At 69.8% G+C, this 23,606-nt stretch overlaps 1 protein-coding gene across 1 annotated transcript; it reads left to right on the forward strand.

The window, feature by feature from the left end:
• The first annotated feature begins 246 nt into the window (after positions 1–246).
• Positions 247–22,614, forward strand: AXL (AXL receptor tyrosine kinase). The gene is made up of 20 exons (XM_074937035.1): positions 247–874; positions 4,300–4,498; positions 4,995–5,095; positions 6,046–6,228; positions 9,457–9,537; positions 9,827–9,942; positions 10,832–11,027; positions 11,726–11,865; positions 12,350–12,488; positions 13,184–13,210; positions 13,627–13,759; positions 14,756–14,847; positions 15,433–15,528; positions 16,876–16,953; positions 17,143–17,235; positions 18,119–18,240; positions 20,130–20,239; positions 20,521–20,680; positions 21,401–21,537; positions 22,242–22,614. Exons 1-20 carry the CDS (start codon positions 805–807, stop codon positions 22,597–22,599), a joined length of 2,631 nt encoding a protein of 876 aa, XP_074793136.1. The 5' UTR covers positions 247–804; the 3' UTR covers positions 22,600–22,614.
• Positions 22,615–23,606: the final 992 nt, after the last annotated feature.

The following is a 23,606-nucleotide window of genomic DNA, read 5'->3' on the forward strand; positions in this document are numbered from 1 at the left end:
CCTCAGCACCCCAGCCCCACGCCCGCCTGCCCCGGGCCTCGCCTGCTCCTTTCCCAGCGCCTGTAACTTTAACAGACAGAAAACTTTCTTTCAGGCTTTCTTCTGCTCTCCTCCCATTAACCCCTCGGCTGCCGGCTGGAATTTCCCAGCCATTCACCCCAGCGCTGGGGACAGCAGCTCCCTGCCCCCTTCTCCATTCGGGCCCAGCCAAGTTTCAGCCCAGGCAGCGTGGGTGGGTGGGGAGCCAGGCGGGGAGGGAAGCGTCAGCAGCGCTGGCTCTGGCCCTGGCCCTGGCCCTGGCTCTGGCTCTGGCTCTGGAAGGAGAGAAGCCAGAGGGCTGGGAAGGGGCCAGGCACTCGCTGGGGTTGGGGTGTGTGTTTCAATCTTGCTTTGGGAACTTTTCTGACACCCAGGTGCCGGCGGCTGAGAGAAGCGGGGAGTCAGGTGCGGACACCGCGAAGGGGGACGCAGCTGGGAGTGAAAGGAAGGAGAACTGGAACCAGCTCTGTTTCGGGGGGGCTTGCGCTGTTCTGGCCCTTCGCAGGAGGGACTCGGCCGGGAGGAATTTCTTTCCCCCAAGCCCCGGCAAACCAGTCTTCGAGGCACGGATCCGCCGTGTGGAGCCAGCGCTGCTTCGGGACCCGCCTGGACCAATTCCGGCTGTGGGACAGTTCCCAACCCCTGGGTGTTTCTTTCCGAGCAGGGCTCTTGGCTCTGGCCCCCACCCCGGCCCCCCAGATCAATTCCGGGAGCTGGTGACTTGGGGGGAAATCGGAGCCGACGGCTTGTTTTGGTTTGCAGAACATGGGCAAGGCCCGCAGCTCCCTCCTGTGCGTGCTGGTGGCCTGTTGGATGGGCTCGGGCACCCCGGCGGGTGAGTACGGCGAGGCTGCAGAGTGACCCACCCTGAGCCCCTCCGCAGAGGCCTGGTTCCCAGGCTGGGCCAGGCGCTGTGGAAATCTGGCCCTTTTAAGGCAGTCGGGCCCCCCAGGCAAGTCACCCTGGCAAGTGTGACCCTCCCTCACAGTGCTGCTCCGCCGGGCCGGACAGATTGGTGGTGAAAGCCTTTGCAGTCCTTCTGGAAGGGCCTGGGCTGGAGGTCAGGACACCTGGGTCCAACCCCTGGCTCTTCCACTGCCTCCCTGGGCCTCCTGCAGCAAGTAGGGCAGAGCCAACCCACAGGATCGGGGCCATCTTCCCCTGTGCCCCACTGCATGCAGAGGCAGCTGGGTCCTAGAGGGTAGGGCAAAGGGCTGGGCCTATGGGAGATCTGGGTTCAAATCCTGCCTCTGCCACAGACTCCCCATGTGACCCTGGCCAAGTCCCTTCACCCCCCACTGTGCCTCGGTTTCCCCATTTGGGATCAGGATCTTGACCAATCTCAGGGGCGCGGGAAGGGTAAATCTCCGTTGGGTTTAGGGGTGGGCTGGGATAGAGAGGAGGTCAGACTCCCTGCGCTGTTGGGGAGGTGCCCAGAGCCCACAATGAGGAGGGTTGTAGAGGTGCCTAAATAGGTGGATGCTAAAAATGGCTTCACCAAAAAGTATGCTGCGGGCAAGGGGCCTGGTCAGAGCCCAGCAGGGCTGGTGAACTCAGGGCCCAGGGCTGGGCTAGCAGGGGGCTGCGAGTCGGGAGTGAAGGGCACCAGGGCACCGGCAGAGCTGGGGGACAGGGCTGGGACCCAGGGGACTGCGGGTCAGGGCTGAGGGGCACTGGCAGAGCTGGGGGGGGGCAGGGCTGAGATCCAGGGGGCTGCGGGTCGGGGCTGAGGGGAACCGGCAGAGCTGGGGGGGCAGGGCTGGGACCCAGGGGGCTGCAGGTCGGGGCTGAGGGGCACTGGCAGAGCTGGGGGGGCAGGGCTGGGACCCAGGGGGCTGCAGGTCGGGGCTGAGGGGAACTGGCAGAGCTGGGGGGGGCAGGGCTGAGATCCAGGGGGCTGCGGGTCGGGGCTGAGGGGAACCGGCAGAGCTGGGGGGGGCAGGGCTGAGACCCAGGGGGCTGCAGGTCAGGGCTGAGGGGAACCGGCAGAGCTGGGGGGGCAGGGCTGGGATCCAGGGGGCTGCGGGTCGGGGTTCCAGCAGAGCTGGGGGGCAGGGCTGTGCATGTCACACATGACGTCTCTTGGCTGGGAGAGTTTTGCACCTGCAGCTCCCCTCAGCCAGCGGCTCGGGGACCAGCACGCCCAGGGCCGGGCTGGTGGGTCGCTGCTCGGACCAGCCCCCCCCACCCTGAAGGGACCCAGAACAGCTGAGGAGCCCGCCCTGCTGATCGGGGCCAGACATCTGGGACTGGTTACAGCCAGGCCGGCCTGTACAGCCCCCGCCCTGAAGCCAGGCGTCCGGGGGGCCTTCCAACTGGCCCGAGAGCCCGACCGAGATCAAGCCCCCCCTTGCCAGGTGCTGCCCAGACCCCGACAGAGATCAGGCCCCCCCTTGCTGGGCGCTGCCCAGACCCTGACCGAGATCAGGCCCCCCCTTGCTGGGCGCTGCCCAGACCCTGACCGAGATCAGGCCCCCCCTTGCTGGGTGCTGCCCAGACCCTGACCGAGATCAGGCCCCCCCTTGCCGGGTGCTGCCCAGACCCCGGCCGAGATCAGGCCCCCCCCCTTGCCAGGTGCTGCCCAGACCCTGACCGAGATCAGGCCCCATCGTGCCGGGCACTGCCCAGACCCCGAACGAGATCAGGGCCCTGTCGTGCTGGGCGCTGCCCAGACCCCGACCGAGATCAGGCCCTGTCGTGCCAGGCGCTGCCCAGACCCCGGCCGAGATCAGGCCCCATCGGGCCGGGCGCTGCCCAGAGACACAGGCCCTGCCCCGACGAGCTCCCAGTTGACCAGCCCGGAGGAAGATGATTCTCCTCATTTCCCAGAGCGATGCAGGGACTGACCCCAGGCTCCCCGGGGTGGCAGTGGCAGAGCTGAGATTTGAATGCAGGTTTCCACAGCCCTTTCACCACTAACCCAGCCCTCCCCGGGAGCCTCTGCCCAGCCCCCCATCTCTGAGCCCAGCTGGGCTCTCGGGGGTGAGTCCCAGGTCCTGAGATCTCTGCAGCGGGCTGGGACATGCTGGGAACAGCCACCCGGGGGGGCCCTGGCCCCGGCCCCTCTGCCGGAAGCTCGGAGGGGAGAAATGAAAGAGGAAATAAATAGTTTTGAACCACAATAGGGGGAGGGGGAAGGGGGGGGTGTCATGCTCCAGCCCGGGTGCCTGTGGCTGATACACACAGCTGGGGGGGCGGGGGAGTTGGGGGCAGGGGCTGTACAGAGCTCTCAGGCTGCTGCTGTGACCCACAGGCTCCCAGAGTGAGGAGCGGGGCCCTTGCCAAGTTGCTTCTGCTTCCCACGCCCAAGGGTGGCAGGGGGCGGGGGGGAATCTGGGAAGATCCCTGCTCAAGGGGGCTGCAGAGTTATCATCTGTCAGTTGGCCGCTGGGGAAACCGAGGCACGGAGGGGCGGGCAGGGACTGTCCAAGGCAATGCAGAGAGTCAGTGGCCAAGCCAGGGATGGAACCCAGGTGTCTTGATTCCCAGCCCTCTGCTATGCACAGGCATTCAGGTGATACGATACCAGCATGGGGGCAGCCGTGCCTACCCCAGGCACCGCTGGCTGCCAGCTCGCCTTGCACAAGGCAGGCCACTCCCACGTAATGCCAGCTCATGCATTCCCTCGGCGCTGTGCCAGCCAAGCGCCTCCCGGGGGGGGGGGACAAGGGGCCTCTGTCCTGGGGGTCCCCCTGCCCCCCAGCCCAGGCCTCAGGGCGTCGCTGTGCAGGGGGGTCTGTCAACCCGGGACGGGCTCCGAACCCTGCCCCACCTTACCCAACACACCAGAGATCCGGGCCCTCGGGATGAGCCCCCCTGGGCCCGCTCCCAGCAGGTGCAGCGAGTCGCATGCTTCAGGGCCAGAGCCCCAGGGGTCAGGAGGGACATCCCCTCAAACCCCAGCCCACAGGCCGGCTCTGGGTGAAAACCAGCCTCTGACTGTCTCTAGGACTTCGGGACTGAGGCTGTCCCAGGGGCTCATGATGATTTATGTCCCTGGGATGTAGGCATACACAGGGATCCCTTTCCCAGCAGAGATGCGGCTGCTTCTGGGGTGGGGCGCGGGGGCTGTTTATCCAGGGACCCCTCACCCAGAGCTGAGATGCAGCCACCTCTGGGGTGGGGCGCGGGGGGCTGTTTATCCAGGGATCCCGCGCCTGGCTCTGAGGTGCAGCTGCTTCCATACCCAGGGGATTCTGGGGGGCAGCCTCTGGCTCTGGACCCCTTCATCTCATCCCCTCTTCCCCCCCCCCCCCGCAGACCTGCACTTCCTGGAGAGCCCCTCGAACCAGACCTCATCCCTGGGCAAGGACGTGCGGCTGCGCTGTGCCGTGCAGCTGAGCCAGGAGCTGCCCGAGATCAGCTGGCGGCGGGATGGGCAGGCGCTGGAGCTGGCCGACAGCAACCAGATGCAGATGCCCATAAACGACACGGTCTGGCTGGCCATCAGTGAGCTCAGGTGAGCGGGGACCTGGGGGGAGGGTCCTGGGGGGCACAACAGCTCCTGGGGACCAGGCAGGGTCCCCCCTGCCGCCTCCTGGTGTCGGCACACGGGGCGGCTGCCTGGCCCGGTAGGGGAGGAGCCAGGATCCTGGGCCAGATGGGCCCCTTGGTCTCACCTGGGGTAGGAAGGACGGGGACACGGGGCTGGTGGCCCGTTGCTCTGATCTGGCTGTCCGCGGAGGCCCCTGTGTTGGCCCCATTGGGGAGAGGCGGGTGGACTGGGAGAAGGGCAGAGGAAGGATTGGGGGGAGGTGATATTGGGGGACCACCCTCGCCATGGAGCCCATTATATCCCCTCATTAATAATGACTTGCCTTGGGTGGGCAGCCCCCAAACGACCCACCTGTCCCCCACCCCTGCCCATGGCCATGTCCCTATCCGGGGGCGAGCGGTGAGACCTCGCTGTGCCAGGGGGGTGCCCGCCCTGCTCACGCTCCCTCTCCACCCTGCAGCATCCCATCCGTGCAGCTCTCAGACGCGGGCAGCTACCAGTGCGCCATGTGGGTGAACGGGGAGGAGGTGCTGTCCGACACAGCCCACCTGGGGCTGGAAGGTGAGTGTCCCTGGGCCAGCTCAGGGCGGGGCATGCATAGCCCTGATCCTGCCACGGGCACCGCGCCGGGGGCCCGGCATAGATGCCCATGGGGTCAGGGCGGTGTCTGAATAAAGGGAATTGCAGCGACGCAGCCTGGATCTGCCGAGAGCCTGCGCCCGTCGCTGGGGAGTGATGCCCCAAGCGTGAGTGACACAGCGACGCTGCCTGGGTCTGCCGAGAGCCTGCGCCCGTCACTGGGGGGGGGCTGCCCCGAGCGTGAGTGATGCAGCGACGCTACCTGGGTCTGCCGAGAGGCTGCGCCCGTCGCTGGGGGGGGCTGCCCCAAGTGTGAGTGATGCAGCGACGCTGCCTGGGTCTGCCAAGAGCCTGCGCCCGTCGCTGGGGAGTGATGCCCCAAGCGTGAGTGACGCAGCGACGCTGCCTGGGTCTGCCGAGAGCCTGCGCCCGTCGCTGGGGGGGCTGCCCCGAGCGTGAGTGATGCAGCGACGCTGCCTGGGTCTGCCGAGAGCCTGCGCCCATCGCTGGGGGGGCGGCTGCCCCGAGCGTGAGTGACACAGCGACACTGCCTGGGTCTGCTGAGAGCCTGCGCCCGTCGCTGGGGGGGGCTGCCCCGAGCGTGAGTGATGCAGCGATGCTGCCTGGGCCTGCCGAGAGCCTGCGCCCGTCGCTGGGGGGGGGCTGCCCCGAGCGTGAGTGATGCAGCGACACTGCCTGGGTCTGCTGAGAGCCTGTGCCCGTCGCTGGGGAGCTGCCCCGGTGTCTTGTGGGGTGCTAACACCCAACCCCACTGCTCTGGGGATGCTGCGTAGGGCAGTGTGGGGAGATTGCAGCTAGAGATGCCCCAGCTCCTGGGGGCCCCCCAGTGCCCGTCCAAGTGGGGGCGACGCTGTGCATGGGCGGAGCCCTGGAGGATGGACTAGCCTGAATGCAACTCTGCCCTCCCCCAGGTCTGCCCTTCTTCTCCGAGGAGCCCCAGGACCTGGAGGTGGCAGCTGACACCCCCTTTAACCTGAGCTGCAGCGCCCAGGGCCCCCCCGAGCCGGTGCGGGTCATCTGGCTGCAAGACGGGGCTCCCCTCAACTCCCTGGTGGACCCCATGGCGCAGGCGCCCTCCATGCTGGCTGTGAGCGGTGAGTGTGGGGGAGGTGACCCCTTGGGGGCAGGGGGTGGGGGGCTAGAGCACCCCTTCTGTGGGCTCTGTAGAGCGGAGGAGTCCTTGGGAGCGGGGGATGGGGAAGGAGGCAGAGGCAGGAGTGGGGGGAGCAGCCAGCAGAGGCGTGCACTGGCCTCCATCGCCATTCAGTGGGGGGCCCTCGCTGCCCCCCCCACCAGCCCCGCTCTCAATAGGCCGCTTGTCTCCAGCCCGCGGCCCCGTTTGTCACCTGTCTGGAAGGTGGCATTGGTCACTGGCAGCGGCTGGTTCTCCAGGGCTGAGGCTGGAGCAGGGGGCCACTCTCCGGGCGTGGGAATGGCTTCTGCCAGCCCCCAGGGCGGGAGGCTCAGCCCGGGGCTCTGTTATTGTAGGGTTGCTGCTGGGCAGGGTGTTTATTGCAGAGTCGGCCGCTCGTGCCTGCTGGGTCAGCAGGGCTTGTCCCTCCCGCCCGCAGCTCGCCCGGCGCTCGACACAGGGTGAAACCACTGCGGATCCGTGGAGACGAGCACACTGATTCGGGCGACAGCTTTCGCAGGCTGGACCCCACTTCACCAGCTGCATGGGGGGAAAGTACAGAGGCAGGTAGAAATACACAGTGCCTGAAAAGCTGGGAGTTGCCTTACCAAGGGGGGGCAGTGGGGGTCACTACAAAAACTACTCACACCTTCTTGTCAACTGTTTGAAATGGGCCACCTTGATTGCCATGGCCTCGTTAGCACTACAAAGGTGATTTCCCCTCCCTTGGTATTCACCCCTTCTTGTCAGCTGTTGAGAATAGCCCACCTCCACCTTCACTGAATTGGCTCGTTAGCCCTGCCCCCCACCTGGCAAGGCAACTCCCATCTTTTCATGTGCTGTGAATTTCTACCTGCCTCTGTATTTTCCACTCAGTGCATCTGATGAAGTGGGTTCTAGCCCACGAAAGCTTAGGCCCAAATCAATGTGTTAGTCTCTAAGGTGCCACAAGGACTCCTCGTTGTTTTTGCTGATACAGACTAACACGGCTGCCCCTCTGAAATCTTTATACAGGATGTCGCTCATTACAGGGAAACTGAGGCGCAGAGCACTGAAGCAGCATCCCCATGGTCACATAGGGAGTCCATGATAGACCCAGGAGTCCTGCTTCCCAGTTCCCCCGCCCTCAGCCAGGGAGAGAACCCAGGAGTCCTGGCTCCCAGCCTCCCCCACCCTGCTCTAACCACTAGGCAGGGGTGGAACCCAGTCTAATTAGCCGAATGTTGAAACAAAAGGCATTTTGACCCGAAAACGGGAATTTTTCCTTGTGAACCATTTGGCTGGTTCCGGTGTCCGTGGGACTGCGGGGAGCTGGGAGATGTCGGCGGTTGCCCCATCCACGCTGGACGATCTGCATGGGGAGGGTCTCGTCTTGCGTGTGGGGAAGGGTCTGTCCCGCCCGGATCAGGACCAGGGAGGGTGTCCCACTGGCCCTGTGCACCGTGTGCAGGACCCCGAAGCCAGAAGGAGCAGGGCCCCTACCCGTGTACCTGGCAGTCCCGGGCTGTGACAGCGTCCGACCCCCCCCCGCCCCAGCCCCTGCGGACGTGGCCAGCCCGGCTGTGCTGACTCAGGCCGGGGGCACGCGCGGCAGATGCAGGAGGTGACCAGGGAGTGAGTCAGGCGCCCATCCCAGCCAGGCTGGGGGGAGGAGGGGCTGGAGAGGGGCTGAGATGGGTGATGGGGGCTCTGGAGCAGCAGCATTGGGGGCTGGGAATGGAGAGGCAGCGGTGGGAGGGGCAGGGGAACAGGGGTGTGGGTAGGGGGTGCAGTGCAAGGGGTGCTGGGGGCAGGGGGACTGTGGCGAACAGGGAAGGTGGGGGCAGGGGGTGCAGAGCAAGCGGTGCATGCAGGACATGGGGGGCTATGGCACGGTTGGCACAGGGGGGCCACAGGGGGTACAAATCCCTGGAAATTGCTTTGCCCGCTGCCCCTGGGCAGTGGTTCTGGGGCTGCTGCCCAGATCCCCACAGCCCTGCCAGATCCCCTGGGCTGGGATCCAGGCAGCGGCAGGAGTGCTGGGGGGGGGGGGGGCAGCACAGCCCCTCACCCAGGTGTCAGGTCTCATGGTGCTTGAGCAACACCTCAGGCCTTCCATTGGCTGTGTCTCTCCTGATCTGTACCTGCTTATCAGCCAGGAGAGAACCCAGGAGTCCTGGCTCCCAGCCCCCCAGCTCTAACCAGTAGACCCCACTCCCCTCCCAAAGCTGGGGGTGGAACCCAGGAGTCCTGTCTCCCGACCCCCCCAGTTCAGCCCCTAGCCCCGTTTGCAGTCCCTGCGCTGAGCAGCGAGACTGGCTGCGGCCAGGGAGCCAGCCCCGGAAATGCCGAGCACACGGTGGGAGCTGGGGACCCGCCTGGCAGCTGGGAGGGAGCCTGGGCCCCAGATGTGCGGGGGGAGGGGGGCACTGCCAGGCTGGGGATGGTGGGTCTGACTCCCCGGGCAGGCGCCGGATGGGTTCATGGAGCACAGTGTGGACAAACACACGCCTTGCTGCCCTGCCCCCCGCCCCGCCCCCTCTGCCCCCTGTCAGGCTGGGGCATCCTGGCTGGGCCTGCCCTGCCTGGTGCCCTGGGCTGCGGGGGGCTGGGGACCCCCTCCCATCACTGCAGTCGGGGGGGCCCCAGGCTAGGCAGAGGGGCAATGAGTGGGGAGGTGCCAGGGATTTGGGGGCGCTGGGAATGTGGGGCACTGGGGGGGCCTGGGAATTTGCACCACAGCCGCTCCCTGCCAGTCACCCGTCCTGGCGTCCTGAGCAATCTGGCCTTGGGCCGAAGAGCCAGCACCCCGCCCCCCGCGCCCAGTGCCCCTTCTCCCAGTCCCTGCGGGGGACGCCCCGATAAGCTGGAGGCGCCATGACCTTGGGGGACGGGAGGCTGCAGGAGCTGGCGCTGGGAACAGGGAGGGATGGGAACACTTGGCAAGGACGCCCCCTCGCCCGGACAGACCCGGCCAGGGAAGGGGCAGGGCCTGGGAAGCGGGGCGGGGGTCAGCAGGCGGGCGCTGCTGGGCAGGAGTGAGGGGCACGGGGGGGGCAGGGCTGGGATGGCAGGGGGCTGCCAATCGGGAGTGAGGGGCACCGGGTGGGGGTAGGGCTGGCTTTGGGTTCAGAGTGAGGGGCACCGGGGGGCAGCCTGGCCCCCTTGCCCCATGCTCTCATCACTCCCCCCCCCGCTTTACCCCTTCCAGGCCTGAACAGAAGTGCCTCCTTCTCCTGCGAAGCCCACAATGCCAAGGGTGTGGCCACCTCCCGGACCGCGGCCGTGACAGGTGAGGGGGCCGGGCCCTGCCCCGCGCTGTGGATCGGGCCCCGGGAGCCCAGGCTCAGGCCCCATGGCTGATTGGCAGCTGCTGGGCTCCCCACTGCACTGGGGGGAGGGCGCGCCCCAGGTTGCTTGCAGGGGGCAGGCCCCTGCCCCGACCCCCCCATGAGCCCACAGAGGGTCCCTCAGGATAGCACCTCCCTGCCCAGCCCCCCACAACCTGGAGCACAGAGGTGGGGTGACGTGGGGCACAGGCTGGGGCAGCCCCTGAGCCCTCCCCCATTTGCTGCCGGCAGTGGTCCCCCAGCGGCCCAGGAGCCTGGTGCTGGTGACGCGGAGCCAGAACGCCCTGGAGGTGGGCTGGGAGCCGGGGGCCAGCGGGGCGTCGCCCCTCAGCGTCTGCACCGTCCAGGTACGCTCGGCCGGGGGCTGGTCCGCGGGGATCGGGGCCCTGGGGGGCTGAGCACACAGGGGGCTGGTCCGTGGGGATCAGGGCCCTGAGGGGGCTGAGTACACGGGGGGCTGCTCCGCGGGGATCAGGGCCCTGAGGGGGCTGAGTACACGGGCTAGCTCCGGGGTTGGGGGGATGTTATGGGGGTGAACATCCCCGGTGGGGAGGGGGGCGGTCACACAGGGGGTTAAGCAGGTGGGGGGGAAGGTGACACGGGGGGGCAGCAGCCCCCCATTTCCTGTGACCCACAGCTGAGAAAGGGGAAGTGCAAGTTGCTGAGCGCCCGGATTTGGGGTTTTTGAAAGAAGTCGGCCTCCCACTTCTGCTTTCCCCAGAGCCCGGACGTCCCGTTCCCCCCCCACCTCCCGTGGCGGGCAGTGACCGCTGCCCACCCTCTGTGACCACTGGCCCCCCCACACTGTGTCTGCTGCCCAGCCCGGCACCCTGGGAAAATGAAACTCAGGAGGGGAAGGGAGTTTCCATGGGGGGACGGTTGCCCCACCCTGCTGCCCTTTGGCCCACGTGCGATGGGGATGGGGCTGAGAAACCTTCCGCCCCCCCGCCCTGGGGCTGGGGGCGGGGGTTAGGACTGGCCCAGCAGCGAATGCAGATAGGGGCCCAGTTCTGGGGAGGGGTGGGGGGGCTCTTGGCCACCCCACTGGTGCGAGAGCCTCGTCCTCTGCAGCCTGGAGCTGCCTAGCTCTGCTCCCCCAAGATTGGGGGTCAGAGGCCCGGGGGCGCCCCGTGGCTTGCAAGGGGGATTGAAGAGGAATCCGGACTCCTGCAGGCAGGGGTGGGGGCACCCCAGACAGGGCCCCGCCCCCACTAATGCCCTTGCTGTCTCCCCCAGGCCGTGCGCACAGACCCGGACCTCAGCACCGTCCCCGCCGAGGCCATGTACAACCAGAACCTCAACGTGCCGCCCTTCCGCCACCTCATCCAGGGGCTGGCGCCCTTCGCCTCCTACCACGTCCGCGTGGCCTGCCGCAGCGGGGCTGGCGCCTCCCGCTGGACCCACTGGGTGCCCATGGAGACCCTGGAAGGGGGTGAGGGGTGTCAACGGGCCCGGGGGGGGCTGAGCGGGGAGGGGAGTGGGGTCTAGTGGTTAGAGCAGGGGGGCTGGGTGCCAGGACTCCTGGGTTCTCTCCCAGCTCTGAGCGGGGAGTGGGGTCTAGTGGTTAGAGCAGGGGGGCTGGGTGCCAGGACTCCTGGGTTCTCTCCCAGCTCTGAGCGGGGAGTGGGGTCTAGTGGTTAGAGCATGGGGCTGGGAGCCAGGACTCCTGGGTTCTGTCCCCGGCTCTGGGAGGGGAGTGGGGTCTAGTGGTTAGTGCATTTTGAACCACCCTGCCCAGTGCCCACTCCCCGGTGCCAGCTGGGCATTCGCTGACTCATTACATGGCATCACCATGACTAAGTGCCCGGTTGCCCGGTGGCCTGGATTCCTGGGTCCCCCCTGGGGCAGGATGGAGCAGGGGGCTCTCCTGGCCCCCCAAGGCCACTCCATGTGTCGGGGCGGAGGCGGGCTGGGCTGAGGAATGTTTTGCTCTGATACGGGGCTTTGCGCGGTGCCAAGACAGACACGGGGGCAGGGCCGGGGGGGCTCTGTTCCCATGGGGGGGAGGGGAATCGGCATGTGCCCAGTGCTGCATGGGGGAGTTCTGCTCCAGGGCAGGGCCCTGCCCCCGCCAGGGGACAGGCCTGGAGAGGGGCAGCCCCCGAGTGACGAGTCTGTGCCCCCCGGCAGCGCCCCATGGCCCCCCGGAGAACGTCACGGCCTTCCAGAACGGCACCCGCGCCACAGTGCAGTGGCTGGAGCCCCGCGGGCCGTTGGGCGGGATCCTGCGTGGGTACAAGCTGGCCTATCAGAGCCCCGATTCACCTGAGGTGAGCTCGCCCCTGGCCCGGGACCCCAGCTGTGGGGCACAGGGGGCTCCCCCAGCCCTTGGCCTGCCTGCTGGGGCCACGCAGCGTTGGAGAACCCACCAGCTCACCACCGCCCCCTAAGCTAGGCCCCTACCACAATCCCGGCCCCCTTGCCGCAGCCAGAACCCCACGCTGGGGCCAGATTTGGGCTGGAGCCCCCTAGAGAGGACAGGCCCCCTGCCCCATGCCCTGCCCCCCTTAGCCAGCCAGTCCCTGCCCTGGGGCCAAATTGGGGCTGGAGCCCCCTAGATGGGACAGGCCCCATGCCCTGCCCCCCGAGCCAGCCAGTTCCTGCCCTGGGGCCAGATGGGAGCCAGCACCCCCTAGAGGGGACAGGCCCCCTGCCCCATTCCCTGCCCCCCTAAGTCGGCCATTCCCTGGGGCCAGCACCCCCTAGAGGGGAAAGCCCGGTGTCCCAGCCCTGGCTAACCCCACTCCCTGGCAGGTGGTGGTGGATGTGGGGCTGACCACCGAGAAGACCCTGGAGCTGGTCTCGGAGGTGCAGAACCTGACGGTGCGGGTGGCGTCGTACACCAGCGCCGGGGACGGGCCCTGGAGCGACTCCGTCATGGTCTCCCCGTCCTGTGAGTGCGGGGGGGCTGGGCCGGGTGGGGGACCGGCCCACGGGGTGGGGCTCTCCAACGGGGTAACCTGGGGGTGGTGCTGACGCTCGCGAACCCAGGGATGGCTCTGGTCCAGGTCCTGCTCTCAGCCCATTTCCAGGGACAGGTCCAATCCGGGTACTGTAGTTCTGAACTCAGTCCCCCAGCACCGATCCAGGTCCCATGGTTCTGAACTGGGTCCCCCGGCTCTGATCCGGATCCCGTGGTTCTGAATTGGGTCCCCCGGCTCTGATCCGGATCCCGTGGTTCTGAACTGGGTCCCCCGGCGCCGATCTGGGTCCTGTGGTTCTGAACTGGGTCCCCCGGCTCTGATCCGGATCCCGTGGTTCTGAACTGGGTCCCCTGGCGCCGATCTGGGTCCCGTGGTTCTGAACTGGGTCCCCCGGCTCTGATCCGGATCCCGTGGTTCTGAACTGGGGCCCCCGGCGCCGATCTGGGTCCCGTGGTTCTGTGTTGGCGCAGTTTCTTGCTACCAGCAGAGGCTTTGATTTCTCGCAAACCCAGAACCGAGGCCGGTTCCGATCCAGGTCCCATTTCTGGCTCAAAAGCCCCTGGACCTGCTGGTTGGGCGACTTATTGCACCAGCCCCTAAACTTGTCCCCCCCAACCTGCCCCCCCACGGCTAAGAGCGCCTCTCTTCTCTCTCCCCTCTGCAGATCTGCTCGCCCCACAGACCCAGCGAGGTGAGGAGCCCCCAACCCTCTGCCCGCCCCCACCCCCTCACTCTGCCCTGCCCCCTAACCCCCCTCCCCTCTGCCCACCCCCCCACTCTGCCCTGCCCCCTCTGCCCCCTCTACAGCACTGCCCCCCCAGTCCTGCAGGACGTTGGGGTCAGATCTCACAGGGATCTGTGAGGATCCAGCGCTGGGGGGAGGCACCTGACAGGGGCCAATTCTCCCCACCTGGGGTGCAGCCCCTCAAGTGACTCGGCCCCGCCCCCAGCAGGGAGGGGGTGTTCAGTCTGGTGGAGCTGGGGGGGTGGGGAGCCCAGGGAGAGCCTGGTTCCCGGGCGGGTCTGTGGCCAGGGCTGGGGCAGATCCACGGGGGGCACCGTGCTGCCCGCCCCCCACCCAGATAACCCTCCCCCTTGGCCCTGCAGTGAGGGAGAATGCGACCCCCGCCTTCTCGTGGCACTGGTGGGCCGTGATCCTGGCCGTGGGCCTGGCCGTGGCCTTCGCCGTCTTCTTCGTCCTCATCCTGGCCCGGCTGCGCAAGAAGGAGACGCGGTTCGGGTGAGCGGGGGGCAGAACGGGGGCTGGGAGTGGGTGGGTGGGGAAGGGGGCAGGGGGCCTTTCTCCTGTATGGGGCTGTCATGGGGTCCCCCGGCGATGCTCTGGAACTGCTCCCCACGAAGCCAGGCAGGACTCTGGGGGAGTCTCCTCTCGGGGAGCAGCCTGTCTGCAGGACACACAGCTCACCCAGCTTCCCCCTTCCTGGGTCTGACCTCAGAGCATTCAGCATCCCCTGCCCCTCCCTGCGCTTCCCCCAGCGAGTCCGCCCAGGCGGGGTCCTGGGGAAACCAGAGGGTCCTGCCCCCCAACTCCGCAGTCAGACGGGACTCTCAGCCAGCCAGGAAAACAGAAGGTTTATTAGACGACAGGAACATGGTCTAACACAGAGCTTGTAGGTGCAGAGAACAGGACCCCTCAGCTGGGTCTATTTTAGGGGGCAGTGAGCCAGACAACCTCGTCTGCCCTTCACTCCATGTCCCAGCCAGCCCCCAAACTGAAACTCCCTCCAGCCCCTCCTCCTCTGGGCTTGGTCCCTTTCCCCGGGCCAGGAGGTCACCTGATTCCTTTGTTCTCCAGTCCTTTAGCTCTCACCTTGAGGGGGGAAGGGCCCAGGGCATCAGTGGCCAGGAAACAGGGTGTCGGCCATTCTCTGTGTCCAGACCCCTGCACACACCTGCCCTCTGGGGCTCTGCAATGATCATACACCCTTACCCCACCCCCTAGAGACTTAAGAACTGCCTAGGGGAAACTGAGGCACCCCCACAATATTCAGAGGAAACATTAAGAACAGTCCCGCTTCGTCACAGGGGCGCTGGTCCCGATCCAGTCCTAGGGTGGGGACTGGCTGGCTCAGGGTGGTGGGGAATAGGGCACGGGGCCTTTCCCCTCTAGGGGGTGCTGGCCCCAATCTGGCCCCAGCGCAGGGACTGGCTGGCGTGGGTGTCCGGATGTTGCCGGCAGGGGGGTCTCTCTCACCGGCTGTCGCCCCTCTCGCAGGGAGGCCTTTGAACCCCACGTGGAGCGGGGCGAGGTGGTGGTACATTACCGTGTCCGCAAGTCGTACAGCCGCAGGACCACCGAGGCCACGCGTGAGTACCCTGCCCGCCACGCCCAGCCCCGCCCCGCCCACGGCTCCCCCCACACTCCAGGACCTCACAGTCAACCTGTGGCCAGCCCCCAGGCCAGGCTGGTCCCAGCTGCCCCCATCCTCCTCAGGACATCTCCCGAGAGAGCATGGGCCAGAGACTGGGCCCCACGCGGCTCCCGACACCTGGGTTCCCATCCTGGTTTTGCTGCTGGCTGGCACGCTGCCCCTGGGCCAGTCCCTGGCCCCCTCCAGGCCTCCTTCTCCTCCCGGCCCCGGTATCAGACTGAGAGCCTGATCTCGGCCGGGGTCTGGGCAGCGCCCGGCACGACGGGGCCCTGATCTCGGCCGGGGTCTGGGCAGCGCCCGGCACGACGGGGCCCTGATCTCAGCTGGGGTCTGGGCAGCACCCAGCGCGACAGGGCCCTGATCTCGGCTGGGGTCTGGGAAGCGCCTGGCACGGCAGGGCCCTGATCTTGGTCGGGGTCTGGGCAGCGCCCGGCCTGACGGGGCCTGATCTCGGCTGGGGTCTGTGCCCCACTCTTACTGCCCCAGAGTCTGACCCCTTGTCCCCGCCCTTGCGCTGCAGTGAACAGCCTGGGGATCAGTGAGGACCTGAAGGAGAAGCTGCGGGACGTGATGGTGGATCGGCACAAAGTGGCTCTAGGGAAGACCCTGGGTGAAGGTAGGTGGCTTGCACCCAATGCTGGAGGGCAGCAATGCATTGTGGGATCTGCTACCCCCTGATGGCGTTGGCGGGTTCCTCCCCACGCGGCCCAGGGAGCCAGGCCAGCGGGGTGCTGGAGGCTGCGTGCTCCCAGCGCGGGGAGCTGCGGGGCCGTGGCCAGGCCAGGTTCCCTACGCGCCGCCGACGTGGCCAGGGAGCTCCGGCTTTGGAAAGTCGAGGGCCCGGCTGGAAAAGCCCCTGGCTCGCGGCCCAGCGCTGCCGGTGTTTCCAGTCCCCGCCCCGGCCCGATTCCACAGCCCCGTCCAGCTCCCAGCTTGGCAGGGAGATTTTCCCCAAGCTGCTCCCTCCCCACGGAGCGGATTTAACCCTTTCCGGGCACATTTCCCTCCTGCTCTTGGCACTGAGATCTGGGGGGCAGCTGGGGCTGGTGGAAGTGGGGGTCTGCCTGTCAATTTCCCCACTGAGGTGCAGGCCCCCCCCAAGGCAGGGCCCCTGCGGCCCCCAGGTGGGCATGTAGCTGGTCCCTGTCCCACCACGTTCAGGGGTGCCCGCCGCCCCGCCCGGCGCAGCCAGGATCAGCCACGGGAAGGCTGCGTCCATGTGCGCAGGGGCCGTGCCAGGCTGACGGCGTCGTGCCAGGCAGCTGGGAAAGCCATTCCCATCCCGCCCCCCCGGCTTCCTGTCCCCTTGGGAGCCTGCCACCCGCCATCCCCAGCCAAGCCGACGCCCACGCACCTCGAGTTCTGTCCTGCCCCCCCGGGCCTGGCTCCCAGCTTCCGCATCCAGCCCCGCACTGGGGGTCGAGGGGCTCTAAGCCCGCAGGACACCCCCATGTGTTGGGCCTCCAGTGTCACTTACAGCAGCCTCTGGGCTCCTCTAACTCGCAGTCCACCCCATGGGCCCTGGGGGGCGGGGAATAGCCCCAGCACAGTGCGCTCTGGCTACATCCCTATTTGCCCCTGGCTTGGAGTGGGGCCCTTATTTCCAGCTCTGCACCAGCCGGGTGGCCCCTACTCGGGGCGGGGGCGATTCTCAGGAGGGGCCCGCGCATCGCTGAGACTCAGGCCCCAGAGTCAGCAGCGTGCGGGGTGGTGGGATTTTAGTCCCTGCTGCAGCAGGGGGCGCTGCGAGCAATGGGGGCCCTGGGAGCTCAACAGCCTGCAGGGTAACAACCCCCTACTGTGCTGAATGGGGGGGGTGCACTGCTGGGTGTGTGCACTGCTGGGTGCGTCTCTGTGCACAAGCTGCTGCCCCCTGGTGGCTGCCTGGGGAATGGCTGTGCTGTGTGTCCCAGCCCCCGCACTGCCGGGGATCTCACAGCCCGTCTGCCTCCGGCTTCCCCAGGCGAGTTCGGCTCCGTCATGGAAGGGCAGCTCAACCAGGACGACAGCGTCCTCAAGGTGGCCGTCAAGACCATGAAGAGTAAGTGTCCGGCAGGCGCCTGGGGGTCTGGCGAGTCCCTGGGACCCTTCCCCCCGGAACCCCCCTCTTGTTGCACCCCTAATGGGCCCTCCTGCCCCCGCCACCTCCCCAGGGTCCCCTCCCCTCCCCTGCAGCTCTGCCCTGGTGCCCGCGGCTCTGGCGTCACCCCCCATCCCGTGTCCCCCGCAGTTGCCATCTGCACCCGCAGCGAGATGGAGGATTTCCTGAGCGAGGCCGTCTGCATGAAGGAGTTCGACCACCCCAACGTCATGAAGCTGCTGGGTGAGAGCCCTCCGCCTGGGCATGGCACCCACAGGGGTAATGGGGCAGGGCTTCCCGGGGGGGGGCACAGCAGAGCCCATGGCACTGGCAGCTCCCAGCCCCTCACGGGGGTGCCCCGTACGCCAGGCCGGGGTGGTGAGCGGCTGCAGCCTGGCCCTGGCGGGACAGATGGCCTGGGAAAGCAGAGAGGAGGCTGGGGCCCCGGGGCGCAGGCTGGGCTGGGGGCGGGAGGTTTCCCTGGGAAAGCAGATGTGGGAGGGAGAGACGGGAACTCGGGGCAGCCGCCCGGGGAATTGGGCCCTGGATTCCCTCCCTCGCCGCGTCACGCCTTGGCTGCACAGGGCCCGGGTTCACGCCCTGCCTCCACCACTGCCCCCCGGGCGACCCAGGCCGGTCCCCCGTCTCCCCGGGTTGCCCCCCAGAGCAGAGCCTGCCCCTCGTCCCTCAGGGCCCATGCGGTGCCCAGCTCAGCCGGGGCTCCCCTGGCCACACGGAGCAACGGACCACCGAACCGGGGGAGGGACTCACCCACCTCCCAGAACCCAGGAGTCCAGCTCTAACCCCTACACCCCACTCCCCTCCCCAAGCTGGGGATGGAACCCAGGAGTCCTGGCTCCTAGCCCCCTCCCCCGCTGGAACCACTAGACCCCACTCCTTCCTTTTCGATTGGTATCTAACCCTGTCTTGGTGGCCCTGTCCCATCTCGGGGGCTGGGATCCAGGGGGAGTCTGGGGGTGGAGAACCAGGGGGTCTGAGATCCCGGGGGAGCTGGGATCCAGGGGGAGCTGGGATCCAGGGGGGCAGGTATTTGAGGGGGCTGCGATCTGGGGGGGCTGGGACCCCCAGGGGCGGGTCTCACGGCCACTCCGCTCCCTCTCGGCAGGGGTGTGTCTGCAGACCACGGAGAGCGAGGGCTGCCCCTGGCCCGTGGTCATCCTGCCCTTCATGAAACACGGCGACCTGCACAGCTTCCTGCTCTACTCCCGGCTCGGGGAGAGCCCCGTGGTGAGTGTGGGCCCCCGGCCCCACGCGCCGCCTCCCGGCCCCACGCACCGCCGCCCCGGCCCCACGCGCCGACGCCCCGGCCCCACGCGCTGCCCAGCCCCACGCGCCGCCACCCCGGCCCCACGCGACACCTCCCGGCCCCACGCGCCGCCGCCCCAGCCCCACACGCCGCCTCCCGGCCCCACGCACCACCGCCCCGGCCCCACGCGCCGCCTCCCGGCCCCACGCGACACCTCCCGGCCCCACGCGCCGCCGCCCCAGCCCCACACGCCGCCTCCCGGCCCCGCGCGCCGCCGCCCCGGCCCCACGCGCCGCCTCCCCAGCCCCACGCGCCGCCTCCCAGCCCCACGCGCTGCCCAGCCCCACGCGCCGCCGCCCCGGCCCCACGCGACACCTCCCGGCCCCACGCGCCGCCGCCCCAGCCCCACACGCCGCCTCCCGGCCCCACGCACCACCGCCCCGGCCCCACGCGCCGCCTCCCGGCCCCACGCGACGCCTCCCGGCCCCACGCGCCGCCGCCCCAGCCCCACACGCCGCCTCCCGGCCCCGCGCGCCGCCGCCCCGGCCCCACGCGCCGCCTCCCCAGCCCCACGCGCCGCCTCCCAGCCCCACGCGCTGCCCAGCCCCACGCGCCGCCGCCCCGGCCCCACGCGACGCCTCCCGGCCCCACGCGCCGCCGCCCCAGCCCCACACGCCGCCTCCCGGCCCCACGCACCGCCGCCCCGGCCCCACGCGCCGACGCCCCGGCCCCACGCGCTGCCCAGCCCCACGCGCCGCCGCCCCGGCCCCACGCGACACCTCCCGGCCCCACGCGCCGCCGCCCCAGCCCCACACGCCGCCTCCCGGCCCCACGCACCACCGCCCCGGCCCCACGCGCCGCCTCCCGGCCCCACGCGACACCTCCCGGCCCCACGCGCCGCCGCCCCAGCCCCACACGCCGCCTCCCGGCCCCGCGCGCCGCCGCCCCGGCCCCACGCGCCGCCTCCCCAGCCCCACGCGCCGCCTCCCAGCCCCACGCGCTGCCCAGCCCCACGCGCCGCCGCCCCGGCCCCACGCGACACCTCCCGGCCCCACGCGCCGCCGCCCCAGCCCCACACGCCGCCTCCCGGCCCCACGCACCACCGCCCCGGCCCCACGCGCCGCCTCCCGGCCCCACGCGACGACGCCCCGGCCCCACGTGCCGCCGCCCCAGCCCCACACGCCGCCTCCCGGCCCCGCGCGCCGCCGCCCCGGCCCCACGCGCCGCCTCCCCAGCCCCACGCGCCGCCTCCCAGCCCCACGCGCTGCCCAGCCCCACGCGCCGCCGCCCCGGCCCCACGCGACGCCTCCCGGCCCCACGCGCCGCCGCCCCAGCCCCACACGCCGCCTCCCGGCCCCACGCACCACCGCCCCGGCCCCACACGCCGCCTCCCGGCCCCGCGCGCCGCTGCCCCGGCCCCACGCGCCGCCTCCCCAGCCCCACGCGCCGCCTCCCAGCCCCACGCGCTGCCCAGCCCCACGCGCCGCCGCCCCGGCCCCACGCGACGCCTCCCGGCCCCACGCGCCGCCGCCCCAGCCCCACACGCCGCCTCCCGGCCCCACGCACCACCGCCCCGGCCCCACGCGCCGCCTCCCGGCCCCGCGCGCCGCTGCCCCGGCCCCACGCGCCGCCTCCCCAGCCCCACGCGCTGCCTCCCGGCCCCACGCGCTGCCCGGCCCCACGCGCGGCCTCCCCAGCTCTCCCCAGCCCCAGCCGCCAACCTGGCCCCACGTGCCGCCCGGCCCCACGTGCCGCCCGGCCCCACGCGTCGCTCCAGCCCCAGGCGCCGTGGGCCATGTGGGGGGATGCAGCGGGGGCCCGGCTCGGGGAGAGCCCCCGGCCCGGGCACTGACCGGCTCGTCTCCCCCAGTACCTGCCCACCCAGACGCTGGTGCGGTTCATGGCCGACATCGCCAGCGGGATGGACTATCTCAGCAGCCGGAACTTCATCCACCGGGACCTGGCCGCCCGCAACTGCATGTGAGAGACGCGGGGGGGTCGCCCCCCCCGGCCTGCGCCCCAGGGACGGCTCCGCACTCGGGGCACCCCATGGGGAGCCTGGCCCGCCCCCACCCCCCAGTGCTGCTCACTCCTCCTCCCCGGCCCTCCCAGGGTCCCATTCCCCCTCCTGCCCCCCTAGGCCTGCCCCTCCTCCCCAGCCCCCCCAGGGTCCCATTTCCCCCCTGCTACCTCCCCCCAGGCCTGCCCCTCCTCCCCCAGCCCCCAAGGACCCCCCTCACCGGGCCCCGTGCTCCCCGCAGGCTGAACGAGAACATGAACGTCTGCGTGGCCGACTTCGGCCTGTCCAAGAAGATCTACAGCGGGGACTATTACCGCCAGGGCCGCATCGCCAAGATGCCCGTCAAGTGGATCGCCATCGAGAGCCTGGCCGACCGCGTCTACACCACCAGGAGCGACGTGGTGAGCCGGGGGCGGCGCGGCTACGGACCCCTCCTGCCCGGCCACCGACCCCTCCTGCCTGGCCACCGACCCCTCCTGGCGTGGCTACGGACCCCTCCGGGCCCGGCCACCGACCCCTCCTGCCCGGCCACCGACACCTCCTGGCGTAGCTACGGACCCCTCCTGGCCCGGCCACCAACCCCTCCTGCCCGGCCACCGACACCTCCTGGCGTAGCTACGGACCCCTCCTGGCCCGGCCACCGACCCCTCCTGACCGGCCACCGACACCTCCTGGCGTAGCTACGGACCCCTCCTGCCCGGCCACCGACCCCTCCTGCCCGGCCACCGACACCTCCTGGCGTAGCTACGGACCCCTCCTGGCCCGGCCACCAACCCCTCCTGACCGGGCCACCAACCACTCCTGCCTGGCCACCGACCCCTCCTGGCACAGCCACGGACCCCTCCTGCCCAGCCACCAACCCCTCCTGGCACGGCTACGGATGCCTCCTGGCCCGGCCACCAATTCCTCCTGCCTGGCCACCGACCCCTCCTGGCGCAGCCACTGACCCCTCCTGCCCGGCCACCCACCCCTCCGGGCGCAGCCATGGACCCCTCCTGCCTGGCCACCAACCCCTCCTGCCCGGCCACCAACCCCTCCTGGCGCGGCTACGGACCCCTCCTGCCCGGCCACCGACCCCTCCTGCCACAGCCCATGCCAGCGCTCACGCTCTCCTCCCGCAGTGGTCGTTCGGGGTCACCATGTGGGAGATCGCCACGCGGGGGCAGACGCCGTACCCGGGCGTGGAGAACAGCGAGATCTACGACTACCTGCGCCAGGGGCATCGCCTCAAGCAGCCCCTTGACTGCCTGGACGCGCTGTAAGGGCACCCGCCCCCCGGGACCCCCTGGCTCCCCCCAGGACCTCCCAGCATGCAATGGGGCCACCCTCTGAGGCCCCCCCCGGGACCCTTCCAGTGCCCCAGGATCTCCCAGCATGCCACGGGGCCACCCCTGCAGTCCCCCGGGACCCTCCCAGTCCCCCAGGACCTCTCAGCATGCCACGGGGCCACCCCCAACCCAGGGACCTGCCTCCAGGCATTCCCAGCATGCTGCATCTCAGCCCCCCCCGAGGGATCGCTGTATAACCCCCCTCCCGCGCCCCACCCCAGAGATGGCTCTATCTCTGTGCCGGGCAAGGGGACCCTGTATAGCCAGCCCCCCTGTGCCCCACCCCAGAGGTGGCTGCGTCTCTGCACTGAGCAAGGGGACCCCCGTATAGCCAGCCCCCCCCCGCGCCCCACCCCAGAGATGGCTCTATCTCTGTGCCGGGCAAGGGGACCCTGTATAGCCAGCCCCCCTGTGCCCCACCCCAGAGGTGGCTGCGTCTCTGCACTGAGCAAGGGGACCCCCGTATAGCCAGCCCCCCCCCGTGCCCCACCCCAGAGGTGGCTGCGTCTCTGTGCCGGGCAAGGGGACCCCCGTATAGCCAGCCCCCCCCCCCGTGCCCCACCCCAGAGGGGCCACATCCCCATAGGCTTTGGGGCGAAGGCAGCCCCCTGTTCATCACTGCCCCTCTCCCCAGGTACCAGCTGATGAGCAGCTGCTGGGCCCTGCACCCCAAGGAGCGCCCCAGCTTCAAGGAGCTGCACGGGGAGCTGGAGAAGACCCTGCTGAGTCTCCCCCCCACCCAGGGCCCCGAGGAGATCCTCTACGTCAACATGGAGGACGGGGGCGCGGAGCGGGGCGCCGTGGGGGGGCTGGGCCCCCAGCAGCCGGCCAAGGGGCAGCTGCTTCCAAAGGGGGCCGTGGCGGCCCAGGTGCACCGGGCCGAGGGGGCGGGACGCTATGTGCTGTGCCCCGCCCCCCCCGAGAGCGGCTGGCGGCCGGGCGACCCCCCCGCCTGCCCCACGCCCTGCGCTGCCTCTGAGGAGGGGGCCTGAGGGGGGGCTGATCCCCAGGGGGCCCCGATCCCCGTCTCTCTGGCAGGGCTGGACAGCCTACGGTGGTGGGCAGGAGACCCTCCCTCTACCAGGTGCCCCCATCTCCTGTCTGACCCCCCCAACCCTGGACCCCCACCCCTCATCTCCTGTCTGACCCACCCTCCTGATCCTGAGCCTCCGCCCCCCATCTCCTGTCTGACCCCCGCACTGACCCTGGGCCCCCACCCCTCACCTCCTGTCTGACCCCCCCAATCTTGGGCCCGCGCCCCCCCACCCAACTCCATTCCCCAACAGTTCCTCCCCCAACATCGCCTGTTCCCACCGCCCCTTCCACCCCCAGCAGGGGAACCCGGCCCCCCAAACCATCTTCCCGAATCCCTCCCACCCCTCCCCACCTGCTACCCAGCCCCCCCACTCCCCAACTCCAGTCCCCCAGCTCCTCCCCACCCACAGCGAGACCTTCCCTCCCAGCGCCCTTTGCCATGCGGTGGGGCTGGAGCGTGGCCGGTCTCCCTGCCAAGCCCAGGCCTGGCTGCCCCCCATGGGAGGGACGCCGATTGCCCCCCGCCCCCCAGCCTGCTGGGACAGAGACACTTGGGGTGAGCAGGGGGCTGCCAGGCCTGGGCGGGGCAGGAAAAGGGACTGGCTGGGCCACTGCCCCCCCCCCCGGCCCAGCCCCCCAATTTCCCCTCCAGCTGTTTCACTGCCATAGGGCGGGGCAGGGCCCCTGCCCCTCGCCAGGCCGGGACAACCAGGAAGAGGACGACGCTGGGACAGGACCAGGCCCTCGGGGCCAGACCGAGGTCGCCCCGCGCCGGGGAATGGAGCAGGGGGTGCCCCACGGCGCCGGCCGCACCAGCGGGAGCTCGCAGGAGCCATCGGGAACCCGGCCACCGACTCCCCCGGGCTGGTCCGACGGAGCCGGCGCCGTGCGCAGAGTGTTGCGGGAAGAGAGTCACGGCGCGGGGCCGGCTCCCAGCGCCCTGGGGCCGAGCCGCCCCCTGGAT

This window comes from Natator depressus, chromosome 23 (genome assembly GCF_965152275.1).
Source record: "Natator depressus isolate rNatDep1 chromosome 23, rNatDep2.hap1, whole genome shotgun sequence".
NCBI lineage: Eukaryota > Metazoa > Chordata > Testudines > Cheloniidae > Natator > Natator depressus.

Bases quoted from the DNA above. Each gene is read 5' to 3' on its own strand.
- AXL (XM_074937035.1), top strand. From the start codon at position 805: ATGGGCAAGGCCCGCAGCTCCCTCCTGTGCGTGCTGGTGGCCTGTTGG. The intron at 6,229-9,456 runs GTGAGTGTGGGG...TACCCCTTCCAG, and splicing joins CTCCATGCTGGCTGTGAGCG to GCCTGAACAGAAGTGCCTCC. The intron at 20,681-21,400 runs GTGAGCCGGGGG...CTCCTCCCGCAG, and splicing joins ACACCACCAGGAGCGACGTG to TGGTCGTTCGGGGTCACCAT.